Source organism: Enoplosus armatus, chromosome 6 (genome assembly GCF_043641665.1).
Source record: "Enoplosus armatus isolate fEnoArm2 chromosome 6, fEnoArm2.hap1, whole genome shotgun sequence".
Classification (NCBI taxonomy): Eukaryota; Metazoa; Chordata; class Actinopteri; order Centrarchiformes; family Enoplosidae; genus Enoplosus; species Enoplosus armatus.
In genome coordinates this window covers 1,442,278-1,460,644 of record NC_092185.1, presented here as the reverse complement: position 1 = coordinate 1,460,644, position 18,367 = coordinate 1,442,278, and the positions used below count along the sequence as shown (strand labels likewise).

The 18,367-nt window shown below is 43.1% G+C and overlaps 2 protein-coding genes across 3 annotated transcripts; one reads left to right on the top strand and one right to left on the bottom strand.

The window, feature by feature from the left end:
• Positions 1-760: 760 nt before the first annotated feature.
• On the bottom strand, positions 761-12,193 carry ireb2 (iron-responsive element binding protein 2). 2 transcript variants are annotated; one of them, XM_070908021.1, is made up of 22 exons: positions 12,161-12,193; positions 9,655-9,739; positions 9,100-9,265; positions 8,756-8,893; positions 8,351-8,593; positions 8,024-8,093; positions 7,064-7,247; positions 6,691-6,830; positions 6,282-6,453; positions 6,039-6,139; positions 5,635-5,751; positions 5,318-5,477; positions 5,012-5,147; positions 4,156-4,240; positions 3,910-4,066; positions 3,630-3,754; positions 3,426-3,530; positions 3,163-3,305; positions 2,666-2,813; positions 2,404-2,526; positions 1,944-2,129; positions 761-1,592 (listed from the first exon to the last, which is right to left on the bottom strand). In XM_070908021.1, the coding sequence occupies exons 1-22, from the start codon at positions 12,191-12,193 to the stop codon at positions 1,482-1,484; spliced, it is 2,928 nt and encodes a 975-aa protein (XP_070764122.1). In that variant the 3' UTR covers positions 761-1,481. The 2 variants fall into 2 exon arrangements, with proteins under 2 accessions (XP_070764122.1, XP_070764121.1); XM_070908020.1 differs by having other exon boundaries at positions 9,655-9,741; positions 12,169-12,193.
• Positions 12,194-13,577: 1,384 nt separating this feature from the next.
• Positions 13,578-17,996, top strand: slc25a44a (solute carrier family 25 member 44a). Its single transcript, XM_070907616.1, has 4 exons — positions 13,578-13,690; positions 15,432-16,139; positions 16,388-16,515; positions 17,603-17,996. The coding sequence occupies exons 2-4, from the start codon at positions 15,506-15,508 to the stop codon at positions 17,792-17,794; spliced, it is 954 nt and encodes a 317-aa protein (XP_070763717.1). The 5' UTR covers positions 13,578-13,690; positions 15,432-15,505; the 3' UTR covers positions 17,795-17,996.
• Positions 17,997-18,367: the final 371 nt, after the last annotated feature.

Here is an 18,367-nt window from a genome sequence, read left to right as displayed (position 1 = left end):
GAGCAAAGAAAACAAAATCTGCCTGCCAGCACCTCTGAAGATCACTAATTAAACAAGATATGACGTGTTCATTAGTGAGGTCAGAGGTGCTTCCCTTCCCTTTGAGAGGCGCTGATCTTCTCATCTAATCAAGTTAACTCACCGCCAGAGGACGAGTTATTGAACTACTGCTTTCATATTGAAATAACACGTTCTTCCTCTTACAAATGACGAGTTAATTAGCAACAAAATGCACCATTCTGTCATACTTTGACATGTAGCTAATGTTAGCGACCTTAAAATGTAGCTATGTTGCTGTGTTGACATAGCTGAGTCAGTTTGCTGACTTTGAACCTTCTTTAGTTGTGTTTAGTTGTGTTAGTTATATTATATTTTAACATTTACCTTTGTCCTGTAACTGTAACTGAACTGACGCTTGCTTTAAAAGAGTACTCCACCAGTTTAGCATTGTACTCCTCTAACAGTCGGACAATGAAAACTGATGCAACAGAGCTACAGATTATTTTATTCCACGCATTCTTCCTCCTTGTCAAAACATGGCACCTACATTACCCACAATGCAAGTCGACCACTGACAGTTTGTTTCAGAGATTCAGCACCAGTTATGTTGACTAAAACGTTAAACCTATAATGTTGCACTTTGATAATAGTTCAACTTTGGGTACAAACACCAAATGTGTTTGAAATAAGATTGGTACTAACGGATTCTTCAGGTTGGAAAACGTTTTATAATTGACCTTTAATGTGATGCAGAAGACTGTTGGTTGTTGTAGGAGACATCTTTATGTAGGAGCTTAGTGATACAAGCAACAGCAAAAACAGGGATTTCACATTTTCCACATAATAAAAATGTATAAGGAGGCAATTGTACTTTTTGCAAAAGGCAATCTGATTAAAGAAATATCAACAGAACTTTAATTTACATAAGTTTGTTTGGCCCCAATAAGAAATATGGGCAACTGACATCAATTCTGCAAATCTGCGAAATTCACAAAATTTGACTTTACGTGGATGTTGGGAAAAACAAGCTTTACTGACCCTAAAAAACTGTATTCATGCCGTAGTACCTAGCACCATGTCAGCCTCTGGAGGCAGGACTGTTTCTTTTTTTTGTTAAATGACAACGGAAGCAGACAGGATTCATTTTCTTCTTGACTCCATGATGAAAGAAATGTCCCCTCAGTACTCAACTGCAAACTGAATGTCACAACTTGCGTCTTGTTAGGAGAAACGCTGCTGATGCAAATGCAGAAACAGCCATGTGTAGTGATGGAGAAGCAGCTCGGGTACAGGTCTGAAAACTGACGTCTCACGACTCCCAAAAGTCTGGAGACGTTCATCTCGCTCAAACAGACGATTCGTCGGCCTTCATGTTGCTCCGATGAGCTGTTTTTGACAAACTGGTGAAGTGACGAGGTTCATGGCTGCCGTTCGCGAACGGAGGGCACATTCAGTGGGCTCGGGACCGGCCGCAGGCCGTTTCAGAGCAAAGTCCGAGCTACGTATCGAAGGAGCCCTCCGTGTCGGAAAAAGATAATGTCCATCTCAGTGTCAAACAGCGCGGTGACGAAGAAGGACTTTCCTTGACTAGTCTGCAAGAGAACACAGAAACACCACCGTTCATTAACATGCAAGCGCACTGGATTGATTTTACAGTAATAAAATCTTACATACTGTTGTGATATTAACTATGAAATAACCAAATCCAAGCTTAGTTATAAAAGACCAAACGTGGTGACGGGCAATAATATGTCAAGGCTGTGGCCTAAACATAGTTTCTCCACAAAGAACAACATCAATCCATTTCATTTCACCGTCATAGTCCTCTCAGTATGATTCTGATGGACAAACATTCAAAACAAAACGAGCAAAGTTTCTGACAGTTTGAATCTCAGCTGTGTGCGACAGTTATCACAGCTCAGGGTCGACTTCCTGTTTCCTACCTGGACAGCGAGCTGCTGCCTCGGACTCAGGCTGTCTGGTGGGGTGATGGTGAACCTCTCCTTCCCGCTGAGCTCCAGAGAGTCTGCGTTCTGGCCGGGCAGGAACTGGAGCGGCATGATGCCCATTCCCACCAGCTGGTTCTTGTGCAGCTTCTCAAAGCTCTCAGCGATGACCGCACGGACCCCCTGTGGACCGCAGAGGAGCAGGCGAGAGGCAGAAACCACAAGCCAGGCCTGTTAATCATTGCTGTGCTGCAGTTTAAAGTGTAATTTGGAAATGCTATATACTCTGCACTTAGTAAAAAAGTAATCATATTCCCATATTCTCTGATGACTTTATGAAAAAAGAGGTCAAGTTGACTGGCAGATTAGTTAATACTCCCTTGTAAGATTTAAAGGACATCGTAATCATTTTGTTTAAGAAGTCGGGGTCTTGTGGAGCGTGTATGATGCAGTTTACCAGCAAGTATGGTCCTTTGGCTACCCAGTCCCTGGAGTTTCCAGAGCCGTAGTCTTTGCCTGCCAGGATGATGAGGGGAATGCCGTCTCTCTGATAGCGTTCAGCTGCCTCGAAGACGTCCAGCTGAGGACATATTAGGACATGTTATTAGCAGCAGGTCTGGTCTGAACCTGCAGAAGCTGATGAACAGGCAGCTTGCGCTACAAACTACTACACAGATAAACCTACTGCCGGTCTGGTTACTGCTCTTAATAACACTCACTGTCTGGCCTGAAGGAATGTGCGAAGTCTTAGGGCCTGGTTTGCCGATGAATCGATTTTGGAGCTTGATGCTGGCGAACGTGCCTCTGGTCATCACTGCGTCGTTCCCTCTGCGAGCGCCGTACGAGTTAAACTCCCGCGGTGTCAGGCTGAGGGACACAGCGTGAGACGTCAACACATTTCAGCAGACTGTACATTCCTCCATAACTTCAGTTTTCATCTTCAATACCTTTCCTCACAATTTTGACTAAATTCATTCGTTATCGTTGTTTGTACATGGATCTCTGCAGAAAAACTGTTTGCTCATATTCTGAGGCAGAATTTGGATTGGCATTATCTTTGCCAACCTTTCCACAAATGTTTAAATAAATAATAATCTTTATTATTCCAACTAGTAGGACCTGCTGTAGCTTGATAACAGCCTAAATAAGTGAAATAAAATAAGTAAGTAGTGAAGTTAGTAAATCTGGACTTCCTGCTGTCTGACAGGAAACTGACCGTTTGCTCAGCAGGTACTTGGCGGCGGCGCTGACTCTGGCGATGCTGCCGGCGGGGGAGATGTGGTCCGTGGTCACTTTGTTGCCGAGGAACAGCAACACGTGAGCGTTCTCTATCGATTGCGGAGGGGGCACCTCTTTACTCTGAGACGGGAGACAAGCAGAGGCAGAGCAGGCACTTATTGTGTTTTTAGTTTTGTACTTACTTCAATATGTGAAATCACAGCAAAATAACGATTACCACACGAAGGAGGGAAGACTTACCAGCTTGCTGAAGAAAGACGGGGAGCGGATATATGTGGACTTGTGATCCCAGGGGAAAACCACCGAATCTGGACATTCAATGTTGTTCCAAAATGTGTTTCCTTGCTGGAGAGAGAGCACAATGGGAGACAACATTTCTATAATCGTCACTTCACTGAAGAGAAACAGACATATACATGAACGAAGGAAAGGCTGTGCCCTCACATCCATCCTTCCCCTGAGATCCTTAAAAATAGAAGAGATGACTGTGTCCTCTTCGGTCTGTTGGACCTCCTCCCTGGACGGCCAGATGTCGCAGAGGTACACCTCCTTCCCCTCTGAAGTCACACCTGCACCAACATCAGGACGCTCAACGTTAGCGCCACGAAAAGAGCATCAATAAGAAAACACAGTCAGAATCACTAAATGTTGTAATCAGCCAAATCCCTGAATCCCTGAATGAAGCTCAGGTTTCAGAGGAGCTCCTGACGTGTGCCTTCCTCACCCAGAGGCTCTTTCTCAAAGTCGATTCCCACAGTGCCCGCAAGAGCGTAAGCCACCACCAGGGGAGGGGAGGCCAGGTAGTTGGCACGCACGCAGTCACACAGGCGGCCTTCAAAGTGCCGGTTGCCAGATAACACACCGCAGGCCACCACGTCCCCCTGAAACACAGCGGGTCGTCGAGATCTGATTGTTGGGACACGAGGAGGTTGTACAGAAACAGTTTGATCTGGTTTTATGGAGATCTCACCTGTTTGATTGCATCCACGACAGCTTCTGGTAACGGAGCCGTGTTCCCGACACAGGTGGCACAGCCGTAACCGATCACCTCAAACCTGTGGTGTGAAGGAAGTCAATCATCTGGATTCTCTGGTGTCACCACTTTCACAAACCATCACTAATTATGACACAGGATGATTAATACATGTTCATCCACCTTTAACCTGTCACAGGTTAGTCCTTGATCGCTGTCATTCAAATAAAACACAAAGGTCTGAATTTGCAGCTCCGTACACGTTATTACCACAAAGAACTTTCTTCTCATGAAAGTATTTCTGAGATTTAGCAGCCGGCTGCAGCAGCTCTTCATCAGCTCAAACTTACTTTACTACGAGGAGATTTGTATATCAATAACTTGACACAGGTGGCATCACATAAACTAGTTTGATATCCGGTATAACACAATCCAGAGGAACAGAGAGAGCTACAAGCACCTACTGTAGACAGCCCCGCTGCCAGTTTATTAGGTACACCTCGAAAACTAACAGTCTACAACCGTCCTGCTGTGAATCAACAAGGTTATAATGTTCACATCTTTAGAGAGAAGTTGATTCAACTTTATGGTCAGTTTGGAGGCTGCAGCTTGTGATGCTGTTGAACTGTATTGCATTGTACTGTGTTTCTGTTGTTTAACCTGCCCTCGTTGATGTATACTGTCAGTATAACACAGTACAATTCAGCAGCAACACTAACGACGTCCTCCATATGATCATGTTAACTCCTTCAAAACCAAAGGTGAGCAATGTTAGAGCTACAGTGAGCTGCTTTAGTCAAGCGTGCGTGTGTGTGTGTGTGTGTGTGTGTTGTCACTGTGCACACATGCTTACCCCAGCTGGCTAAAGTAAGGCAGGACTCCACTGGTATTGAGGTAGTGAGTGACCATGCCACTTCCAGGAGCCAGACTGGTCCGAATATAAGGCTTGACAACAAGCCCCGCCTCCACAGCCTTTTTGGCCAGCAGACCTGTCAATCAGAGAAACAGCTGTGTTATGCAAAGTGCCTGTAGTAAGAAAACACACAGAGAAGTGAGTTTAAAATGTGGAACAACACAATGACGATGACGATCAATGTAGAACTGAACAACAGCCGATACGCTGACTCATCTGCAGATTACATTAGGAGATCTGATTCACCTGCAGTCAGCATGACAGACGGGTTGCAGTTGTTGGTGCAGCTGATGACGGCAGCGATGACCACCGAGCCGTGCGCCAGCTGATACTCCTGACCGCAGTGCAGGAAAGGAACCCGGATGTCCTGCTTCTCCTTCAAGATGTGGAAGCCTTTGAAGCCAACCTGCAGGGAAACCAAGGACAACAGCTATCAGCTGACAAACAGATGTCAACAATGTGTCTCCAGAACAACCCTGAACCTCAGCCCACATATCTGACTGAGCCACACTAAAGAAGTAGATACTAATTAGAAAGTTTCATTGTGTGTTTTTGTATGTTACCTTCTCATCAAGACAACTCTGGAAGTCTTCTTTCATGCTGCTGACTGCCACTCTGTCCTGAGGCCTCTTCGGTCCGCTCACACAGGGCACCATGGAGCTCAGGTTGATCTCAATCACCTGCACAAAGATGAACGGTTTTATTTTCGCTTTATTGTTTATTAACATCTATTTCTCTACTGCTGCACCCTCAATGTCACGAGGCACCTCCTACCATGATTACACAGAAGAGTTTAATGTAAAACACATACAGGGTGTTGATCCTCACCTCTTCTCTTCTTAATCAAGCAAAACAGAAAATGTTCAAAAAAACTGAACTTTATATCTTAAATATATATATATATATATATATATAGTCAGGCACTGCAGCTTTGGCCTGGGAATCACGGCAAGGTTTGACACATTACCTCAGAATATTGGGGGTCTTCTGAGGGGTCTTCATAGCTTCGGAAAAGTTTTACAGCCTTCATGTAAGACTCCAGCAATTCAAGTTTTTCCTGGGTAAAATCTAGAATGAAAATGCTGACACATTAGTTAACAACCCAAACAATGCTATGACAGAATCTGCTGACGTCTACCAGAGTACTTCTGAACACGGACACACAGCAGTAAACAGGATAAACTACTGTACCACTACTCGGCTGACTCACTTGTCTTTTTAAAGTGCTTGAGTGTGACTTGGTCGACGGGGAAGAAGCTGACAGTAGCGTTGTACTCCGGGCACATGTTGGCGATGGTGGTTCGGTCAGGAGCTGATAGCTGGGAGACACCAGGCCCAAAAAACTCTACAAACCTCCCAGCGATCCCAGCTTGTCGCAAGTGCTGGAAAATCAAGTTATACAGTTATAGATGATACAGCTTCAGTTTTGACTCTTGCTGTGATTCATTCATCCTTGGTAAGTTTCTTTTTGATGATAAACTTCACAACCATAGAAATGATTCAGTGTATTCGGAGAAAAGAGTGTTTCCTCCACTAGCGAGGCGTCCATTTTGTGTGTCTCACTGAAACATGTGTGAGGACATGAAGTCCTACTAACACGTGAAGGAGAGCAGTGCTACCTTTGTGATGCCGAGGACGATGTCTATGGAGGTGGTCAGAGGGTTGATGGAGCCCACCAGTTTACAGCCCACCACCTGAGGAAGGGTCAGAGACACTGGCTGGCCCAGCATCACGGCTTCTGACTCGATTCCCCCAACACCTGGTGGAGGAAAGTGCCATAGACAAAAGAAATTGAAGTCTTGAAGACATTTTTTAAGAACAAAGATTGCATTGTAGTGAATCAACATAACTTTCATTGCAACTACTTCACCTCCTCTCCTCAGCCCATCAAACATGTTTGTGAATTACAGTTCTTGAGGAACTTGAGTCTTGTTGACTACAACAAATACATCAACAACTGGTAAGATTAATTAAAGTTTAAAAAGGGTTTACCCCAGCCCAGGATGCCCAGGCCATTGATCATGGTGGTGTGTGAATCGGTTCCCACCACACTGTCAGGGTAGATGAAATCGTCGCTGATCTGGATCACTCTGGACAGGTACTCCAGGTTCACCTGGTGGACTGCGCCAACGTCCGGAGGAACCACGTTCACATTCTTAAATGCTTTTGAACACCACTGTTTGGTTGACAGAACAACAGTTAGAGACAGATGTAACTGTGTGTCTCACTCAAAGTACAAACACTGTTCTGATCTCTAAAGTGGAGAACACACACACCAAGTTCTTTTCATCGGAAGCTGCAGAACATTTCCATGAACCACGATGCAGACACCTTTCATTTGATTAATAAAACTACAAACCAGTTCCGTCTGTTATAAAAAGTGTAAAAAATACAGACATTACAAAATACATTCTGCGTAAAGTATTACTTTTGATATGAAGACTGCATTAAATACTGTATCAAAAATTCCACTTTTTGCGGACAACATAAAGGAATAGTTTGACACTTATTCTCTTTCTTGTCGAGAGTTACATCATAAGATTGATACCACTCTCCTGTCTGTATGGATAACACGAAGCCATAGCCTGCAGCCTGCTAACTTTGCTAAGCATTATTTCTTGGTCAGGACCAGTTGCCAGGCAACCAGCCCCATAAACTCCATAAAATGGTGATTTGTGGTTTTTATTTTTTTGGTTTTTAAACAAACGAGACACAACGTATTAATTAGCTGGATTTAGTTACCTTTGGATAGAACCAGGCTAACAATTTCCCTATTTCCAGTCTTTATGCTAAGCTAGGTTAGCTGACTGCTGGTGGTAGCTTTGTATTTCACGTAATGACATGAGAACAGTATCAATCTTCTTGTCTAATTCTCAACAAGGAAGCAAATAAGCATATTTTTCATTTCTCTCCCTTTGATTGTCTGAGACGACGTAATAAAAACACATTTACCTTAAAGAACTGAAGCCTCTCTTTGTTTCTGATCAGTTCCATTTCCTGGTTCTTCAGAGCTGTTTCAGTTCTACAGAAAAAAGAACAAGTTAACAGTGAACATGCTTAATGGGAACCCTGTCAGTGAGCAGGCAGCTCATATGAGCTGACATATTATCACTAAGGGGCTGAAACAAAGCAGTGACGTGTGTCATTGATTCATCACATTCTAATGAGAGTTTGGAGATATTACATGTTATTTCAGCTAATAATTGAATCATTTGGTCAGCAATACTGTGTGTTACAAACTACTGTTTCACTGCTGTGTGGAGTCGCACATCAACTCACTCAGACACAGGCTGCAGGTGGAAGGGGCAGAGGAGGGGTGTATTCTCGATCTGCTGGACAGAGGCTGGAGGTCGACCCGAGGAGGCTGGAGGGTCACTGCAGACAGCTTTGCTACAGGAGCCCCGCTGGCCCCCACACTGCGAGCCTCCTCTGGACAGAGGCCTGGAGGGGGTGGGACGGGAAGGACCCTGGCTCTGGTTTGGGCCATCCCCTCCACCTGGGTTTGGAGCATTCTGTATGGCACTGTGGATTAAAAAAGAAATGTAAGAAATATTACATTACACTTCCACTAATTCAGCTTTCTATGAAATAATAAAAAGATCCATGTGTGCCTCTTTTAGCTTGATGTTCTCACTTTAGCTCACTGTCACTGTTGATATATAAATGCAAATTATAAATGCACACCATTTGCTATAATCAATCTGTAATGAGTGGTCTACGATGAGGTCTGTGGGGCATTTAGGGTTGATCAGGCCGGGGTCCACGCCATGTTTGGCCACAGCGTCCCTCATGGCTGCCAGGTCCACCATGGCAGGAATACCGCTGTCAAAGGAAACCAGGAGAAGCAAAAGAATGAAACCCAACCTTCCTTCAGGGATTTATAGGAATATTCTACTTGTATAACTCTAAAGTTAATTTTAATTTGATCATAGCATAAAATATGAATAACTTGTTTATATCAGGGAATACAAAGAAAGATCATGATGAGACAAGATCCAATAACTCCTTGTGAATCAGCTGAAACTCACGTGAAGTCCTGGAGAAGGACCCGCGCTGGAGAGAACGGCACCTCAGCTTTATTCTGCTGCTGCTGCCAATCCAGAATGTTCTGGACGTCTTCCTCTTTTGTGTAAAAGCCATCGCAGTTACGGATCGCTGCCTCCAGTAAGACACGGATGGACAGAGGCAGCTTGTCTACACAGAGCAAACAAAACAGGTGGTTTCATTTCCCACAGTCAACAATGTGTAACTGTTTAATAACCGTTCACTGTCCTTGTATGTGCACTGAGAACTTATTAAGTTGAATGCAGACTCTCAAAGGTTAATTCAAGAATAACTTTCATCTACAGGTATATTTACACACGTTCTTTAATACCTTTCACATGCATGCATGTTTACACTGTTGTCTTGGTAAACACACCCTTGTTATGTGACCTGTATAGCACAATAGGCTGATGGATTTCTACGGTACAATGTCCAACTACTTCTACATGCAGATCAGAGTAAAATGCTACCTGCAAAAGAAGCACATATGTGTTTAAAATCTCTGTGTTTTTTCTTTTAGTCAGAGGGCCTGAACTCACCGTATCTTGGATCATTTAGTTTCTGTGGATCGAAGAACTTGATCCTGCCATCTTTCAGCGTGTCGATTAGATGGCTATATGGATGCTCTGCAGAGGGAAAACAAGCATTTATCAATACAACCATAATTCCAGCCTGCGTGTTGCAAGCCCAGGAAAAGTCCCGATGTGATCAAAATGTGTTGTTTTTTGCCTCGGCATGTCTGTCATGTCTGCAGGATGGCCAGGTTTACTCTGTGAGACTTAAACATTAAGCTTAGTCAACTACCTTACTAACAACATATACCCCGTGGGGATCTCCTCAAAACAAGGCAGTTCAGGACAAGACTGAAGAAATCTCTTTAAAAAAAACTGTCAGGAGCCGCATAGTGCATCCATATGATTGGCTTATTACACACCATGTTGTTTAACTTAGACTGTACTGTAAATAAGCTTCTTGGATAATGTAATGGTGAAATGACTGACAGTGTATTTTGGAACAGAACATAAAAGCAGAGAAAAGAGAAATGAAAAACATCTTTCTGGTCTCATTTCTTCCTTTGTGGCCTTTACCGATAATAAAGTGAACTCATGTAGGATGCGGTTACCTCAAACAAAAAGGCTTTAAAACAAAGATTGCTGCAGCCCTGCAAAACATTTCTGGCTGTAAAACGTGTTTGGTTATGAGACTTATGTATCAGATACTTCATGACAGTAGACAGACAGTAGATTTGGACCAAAGGACAAAGTTAACTCAATCAACCTAGAAATGCTCCTTTAAAACCTGGTGTAAAAAAACTAAGCTAAGTAAGTGCTGAGCTCCTCTAGACAGAGTCATCTTTTCTTAGTCTTGGCACAGCTCTACTCAGAGGTCTAACAACAGGACATCATATCGTAACTGTGGCTCTCGGGTTACTAGTTTTATTCCTAACCCTTTGAAAGCAACAATTTTGTGATCATTATGAAACTGAAACTGCATTGAAGACACTAAATGTATTTTATATATATATATATATATATATACATAGTCTTTTTTAATGCCTGCACTGTAGTTCTGGTTTCCCACATCCTAAATATGTATTTACTCACTTACTTACTACTTTGGCTGAAAGTCAAAGGCCCTCACAGAACTGGTTTAGTCTAAATCCTACAAATCTGATAACAAAGCAATGTGAATGACACACTGGGGTTTTCATATCTTCTTCATCTGCAGTATTTCCTCTAAACACGTTCACTAGTGGTGGGGCACTGCTGCTGAAGAAGAAGGCAAATAAACAAAATGTGTAATTTAGCTCAGTTTACCTAAACAGACATGAACCAGTTTTGAAACAAAGCTTTTATCACAGTCAAACACCGACATGAGAACAGTGTTTGTGCTCCAGACTCCACTGCAACATATTTAGTAGTGAAATGTGTGTAAGGGGATCAGATTAAAAACGTATGTTAGATTCATATGGCAGAATAATTTGAACATCCAAAGCAAAAATGTTTGTGCCCTCAACCTTGTCAAGTGATACAGTAACATCACATTTAACATTTGGCCTCTTTTGGTCAGATAATTCACAAGCTTGCAGATCACTCCCCCTAGCTTCCGTCAGCTAGGGTGCTGTGCTCACCTCTTTTAAATATAACTGTATGCAAAAACTAAAAGCCAGAACCGAATGCAAAACAGGCAGGATGGGAAACATGTAGTACCACATATACTATTTGAAACAGTACACAAGAAAAGCACTGGCTGATCACTGGTGAGATCTCTGGAGATGAATCCTTATGGGGTTTTCACTGATGACACAGGCTTGAAAATCCCCTATTAATGTTAGACAGCTTTAAATATTAAATAACTGACTCAATGCTACACTATCAGAAAATGTCATTGTCACGGTGGCCTATAATCCCACTTTCAACAGATCCATTAGGTGTTGAAAGAAAAAGCAACCCTTGTCTTGTTGTACATTTGAATTTATTCAACCGTAAAATCACATATTGCAAAGACGCGCTGACGATATTATAAGTGGTGATGATCATACTGTCTGCCAACATCCTCATACATCACCCCTGTCCCGGTGACAGGGTACGGAAGACATCTACAAAGCTAGCTAAGGTTCACGTAGCTAACACTGGTCCTTATCGTCAAGCGCACTCTCGCTAACTAACTACTTATCGTGCTACTGGCTGAACGTCTTGAGGAGATAAGAAAAAGCGAGGAAATTAGCACACTGTTTAGGCTTAGCTGGAGAGTAACGTTACGCTAAAGCTGTGACATTTGGAGAAGAGCAAAGACACCTCTAGCTTGCAGCATTAGCTGATTTAACTTAGCGGCTCTTCCTTAGTTGTAAAGCAAACATTGCCAAGCTAGCTAGTGTTAGCTTTTATGTCTCCAGCAGTTTGCGCCGGTACCTTTTATGTAATGTTAACTAAAAGCAAACGGCAGCCATTTTCAGGGGAAGGGTGTCTTTTTAATCGAGTCCTGTCTTTACGGGTAAAAGGCTGATCGGATGACGGCTTGCTAGCTAAGGTTAGCAGAAGACACCTCTTTACCTTTGACTGGGGAAGTGAGCGCCATGATGACTTCTGAAATCAACACGACCCGTTCTCACGACTGAACTGGCAACACCGAGACGACCAATCAGAACACAGAGCTCTACAGCCACGCCCACTCTCCATTCCTGACGAAATCAAAATAAAAACACTTTTAAACAGCACATCATACAGCTGTCATGAGCACATACAAACAGCTGCACAGCCTTCTTCTTTTTCAACATATCTAACTTTGGTGCCATATACAAAACAAAAGTGTCCAAAGTTAGATTTGGAGTCAGTCTATTTGTACCAATAAAACTGAACGCATCCTTCACGTTAGTTCACACTTTAAACCTTATGTTCAACAAGAGAGAAAATTAGTCAATTGGGTTTATAGCCTCCAGCAAAATAAATAAGATAAACAAGAAAGAACATTTCAAAAATAAATGATGATTGTGACATACTTATGAAATAAAAATAAAATAATGGGGTGATGTTGGTCCCTCAACAAAACAAGCCATACTGTCAATTATAGGAATTCATATTCAAAATGTCAGCCATAGTTTGTAAACACATGAATTCAGCCGTGAACATGACAGTACATGTTCCTGACTCTGACTTTAAATGTCCCACGTGACAGTACAGCTATGACTCTTTTATGTGCCCGCGCTGCCTTCAGGGCACCTCCGACTTCCACCTGACTGAAAGTCGTTACTACGATTTGTTCCGCATTCAAACGCATTTGGTCAGAGATAAAAACTGTAGTGTGCCCATCAAAATTGTAGTTCATGTAACTTATGGAGCAAAAGTTACAATCCAGATATCAGTGGTGGACTGTAACTAAGTACATTTACTCAAGTACTGTACATCAATACACTTTTGAGGCAGTAATCCTACTCTACTTGAGTACGTCCACTTTATGCTACTTGATCCTTTTACTCCACGACAATTCATAGGGATATATTGTACTTGTTACTCAACTACATTTATTTGACTGATGTCAGTAGCAGAACTGTTACTTTGCAGATTAAGATTTAACAGAAAAATCTATGATGAGTTTCTAAAATATGATGCACGGTTATAGAATAAACTATCCAACCGTGTACATACATTTGTTAAGATTAATGTTTAATGCTTTTACTTAAGTAAGTGATCTGAGCACTTCTTAGTCCACTGTTCCAGATATCAACCCACGTTCATCACAATTCCTATGTTTGCGTCGGGGCCCTGAATGCATCATCATCAAATTAGCTTAACAAACCTCTTGTTAGCTAAATAAACACAACCGTTGCAGGGGTTCGCTGGAAGAGGACAGAACTAGTTCCACACCACAGTTTTATCTAGGAAGCGTTTGTGATAACAGCAACGTTACGCTGCAACGTTAGTAACGTTAGCTGATGACCTTTCACCTTTGACAATGTTTGTTCGGAGCTGTAATGGACGGAAGACATGACCCGTATGAGTTCAACAAAGCAGCTCGGTTTCGCAGCAGTGACCGTGGAGGCGGAAGGTGAACACGAGCTACATGACCTCCGAACAGGTACGTTTAATCGGCGTGTTTACGTTAAATCTCTGGTGTGTGTGTCGGTTTTTCTTTTACACAGTATCACTCGTGTTGTTGGCTAGGTAGCTAGCACACTGTGACATTGCACGTGCTTCCCCTTTCCTTCCCCAGTCAGTGTGGGGGTAAACGTGAAGCTCTCACGGGGCGGTGTAATGAAACGGTGGCTGGCTGCTAACGTGCAGGTAAAGGTGTGGAGAAACACAGCAGGTTTTTGTCTTGTTGTTGATCAAACTGGCCTTCGCTGCTTTGAACAGCAGCTGCGCCGAAGTTGTCCCGCCTTGTAACGTTACTGTACACTTCATTAGCATGCTAACGTTAGCCTATAAATTCGATAGTAAATCTGTAATGTAGCATGTGTGTAGGAGCGTCAGTGGGAGACTCGTTCCTCCCAAATGTTCCACAGAGCGCCGCAGGAAATCATTCCTGCCTGTGGCCATCAGACTGTTCAGCTCCTCCTCTGAGGGTCAGACTGGAAATCTGGACCTGCTCCTACACAGACTACCTCATTATTATTTATTCTTTAGGTGTCAGTACAATCCATATATAGTCATACACATTGCTCTTGTATATATAGTTTTTTCTTTTATTTTCACTTAAATATTGTAAATGTGCATATTTTTATTTTCTATGTATTATTTTTATATTTTGTACATACTTTTATTTCTAAATTTATGCTACTTTCTACTCTTGAGTGGGAGCACCGGTGCTGTATAATTTCCCCCCAGGGATCAATAAAGTATTTCTGATTCCGGTTAATACAGCCAGCGGCACAAGCGTCTGCATTCTTCTGTGTGTCTGGTGTGTTTAGCTGATAACAGAGAGACCCTAACCCCTCCCCTCTCAGCTGTGACGAGTCTGTCAGGTCTGTCCGGATGGGACTTGTACCTGTTTAAACTGTTCTTACAAAAGCTGTGTAATAACTCCCCGTTTCTAACGCAGCATTCCTGTTGCAGAGGTTTATGGAATGCTTTTATGAACTGAGAATTCAGACAGTGCCACATCGGTGTTCTCAGGTGTTGACGAGTTCCTGATTTAAAATACCCTCTTTTATGCTTTTGTATAATACGTGAACACGACAAGGTCACACTGTCTTAACCCTGCAAATCAGTTCAGGATTGCAAAGAGGAGGCGAGAGAAATGATCCTGTACTGATTCACAAAACTCAGGTTCAATATGTAACAGTGTTGAAACTTATTGAGGACTCTTCGCAAGTCTGCATATGATAAGAAAAAAAAAGTAACATAAATAATGAAACAACAACAATATGGTGACAAAAACAGGAGCTCATCCCAGATCCAGGTCCGTTGTTTGACTCAGCATAGCACTGAAACAACTAGTTGATTCATTGTTTTTTAATAATAATGTCATTTTTCCAGAAAATATGGCCAAAAACTCTTTCAGCTTTCCAGCTTTCCAAATGCGAATATTTGCTGCATTTCTGTGTTTTTATGTCACCGTTTATTTAATATCTTTGAGAGTCTTGTATTGATACACTACGATGCGGCCCTGTAGTTTTATTATTATTGTTATTATTATTATTATTATATAGTTGATATGTAGGTTTTTGTGTGTTATCTGGTGTTGTAATGCCTCTCAACAGTCATCCTGGGACCAGACAGTCCACATTCTGAATGAATGAATGAATATTTGGGTGAACACAGCAGGTTCTTACATCTGATCTCAGAGCTTTTCTAAAGCTGAATGTTGTTGGTTACAGGTGTGATGGCAGCTGGAGGGCTGATGACCGCAGATACGTGGCTTTAGGGGTGCAGCGCTGCCCTAGCCGGCACCATGCAGCAGAAAGGTGCGATCCAAATCATCGAATGGGAGGACCTGGACAAGAGGAAGTTCTACTCCCTGGGCGTGTTCATGACCCTGACCACCAGGGCCACCGTCTACCCGGCCAGCCTCATCCGCACTCGGCTCCAGGTGCAGAAGGGGAAGGCCCTCTACTCCGGCACCTTGGATGCTTTCTGCAAGATCCTGCGAGCGGAGGGTGTGCAAGGCCTCTACCGTGGCTTTATGGTCAATACGTTCACCCTGGTCTCAGGACAGGCTTATATCACCACATATGAACTGGTGCGCAAGTATGTGTCCCAGTACTCGCCCAGCAACACGGTGAAGTCGGTGGTGGCAGGAGGGGCGGCATCCCTGGTGGCCCAGACCATCACTGTGCCCATAGACGTGGTGTCTCAGCACCTGATGATGCAAGGACAGGGGGAACACCTGACTCGCTTCAAGCCCAAACCCAAAATGATGCTCGCAGCAACTAAGCGCAGACCTACGTTTGGGCAAACCCGTGACATTACGGTGCAGATATTTGCAGCTGACGGCTTCAGGGGGTTTTACAGGGGCTACGTGGCATCGCTGCTCACGTATATCCCAAACAGTGCACTCTGGTGGCCTTTTTATCATTTTTATGCAGGTAAGTCAACACCCTGGTAGTTAATAGACTAAAATCTTGTTCCACACTTTAATTGGCCTAACAGAAAACTGCACCACATGTAATGTAACGTAATGTCAAATTCAAGAGGTCAGTGACTTGAATGCCTGTGAGAGTTTTTCTACTATAATTCAAGTTACAGCTTTTGGAGACATGATCACTTAAATTTGTAGTGCTCTTAAATTGAATATATTAGTCTTACGCTGCTTTTATATCCTTTGTGTTCCCAGAGCAGCTGTCCTTGTTGGCACCAAGCGAGTGCCCCCATCTGATTCTGCAGGCTTTGGCAGGACCAATGGCAGCAGCAACCGCCTCCACCATCACCAACCCCATGGATGTTGTTCGAGCAAGAGTGCAGGTAAGCACTGAAAGCTGCGCAGTTCATAAAAGCTGAGATTTCATTTGTGTTTACATTTAAGGCAGTGAGGAGGTATGAGAGTGTGATTAGGGTTTTATTCTATATATTATTTATTTTTTATTCTTGGAATGATGGAAAAGACTTTATTACTTTGCTCTGCAGTGGACAGCATGACTTTGTGATTTAAAAAGACCACTTTGATCCACTTTATAGGCCGAATCAACAGTTACAGTGAAGTGATGACTGAGCAGTGATATAACAGTAATATAACAGTGATAAAAGGACAATATAGTGGATCACACATACATGTTTGATATGAAGTGATGAGAAAGTCCAGCGGGAGCATTCTTATTTTCAGCATTCACACTACTTCTACCCACTACAATACTAGAATTATGTAAAAGGCAGCACTTGGTTGGTGTAGAGATCATCAGTTTGTTTGTAAATCTACAGAACCATTAAATAAATGTCACCTTTCTCCAGAGTTTCAGTGTTGAGTTGGCAACTCTCAACACAATGCAGCTGCAGTCAGCTCCTTTTCTCTGCAGCTACACTTGCTGTAGTTCCTGACATTACTCAACAGTTTCTCAACTGTGTGTGTGTGTGTGTGTGTGTGTGTGTGTGTGTGTGTGTGTGTGTGTGTGTGTGTGTGTGTGTGTGTGTGTGTGTGTGTGTGTGTGTGTGTGTGTGTGTGTGTGTGTGTGTGTGTGTGTGTGTGTGTGTGTGTGTGTGTGTGTGTGACATGTTTTCTAGACTCTTCTGGTTTTATTTGTTTCTCTTTCTTGACACATCACTCTTGCCTCTACGCCCTGGAGACAAACTATACACCACGAGGTCCATTCAGTAGCATTTGTGAAGCTTTTGACTGTGTAATGGAGTTGCCTGGTTGTTAATGAACTGTAGATGTCCACTTTGGCTAAACGTGTTCTAGAGGTTGTGATCGTATCACACAATCTCCTGCAGAAAAATAACATGTAAAATGTTTGGTGAGATTTTATTTCTAAGGTCCAAATTGAACCTTCAGTCTCACCATAACATTCATTTGCAGATAACAAGAGATGCTTTAACCGTCTCTTGTTCGTTAAAGGTGGAGGGACGATCGTCTGTTATCGAGACGTTCAAGCAGCTGCTGGCAGAGGAGGGCGTCTGGGGGATGACCAAGGGGCTGTCGGCCCGCATCATCTCCTCCACGCCCACGTCGGTGCTCATCGTGGTGGGATATGAGACTCTGAAGAGACTGAGCCTGCGAGCTGAGCTGGTAGAGTCCAGACACTGGTGAAAGGCCAGAAGGAGCCGGGACCGCCTCGCACCGGGCCTCGCACCGGGCTTCACCCTCAACACAGCCGGGCGGGAACCTTTCACACAGGAGACGATGACCCGGGTCTGTGTCGCTGCTTCCACCTGTTTCCTTTTTAGATGTGTTTTACTGCAGGTGTGACGCAGCAGAGTGCTGATGTTTGTCTTTAGGTACACGTGGGAGTCACAGGTGTTACCGTCATCGTCAGACCGATTTCTACTGATGAACTGGTACTGTGAAACACGAAGATATGTGAAAACAATGTTCTGCATTTTGCCAAAACTAAATTTCCCACTTAAAAGAAAAAGCCTGATAAATCTTCTTAAAATTTAACAGATTGCTGAGAAAATTATCTCCTTAAAGGCAACTGTGCCAGTGTTTTGAGTTTGTTTCTTTTTACTGTGTCATACTTTAATGCACCGAGACAGCCTAAACCTGCTGCACCTTTGAGTTCACGATCCAGCTGGGGTCAGTTTCTTTTAAAACAGCTACTCCGCAGTGAATTACAGTTTGTATTTTAAGAGAATTTGACTGGAGACACAGTTCTTGTTTGTC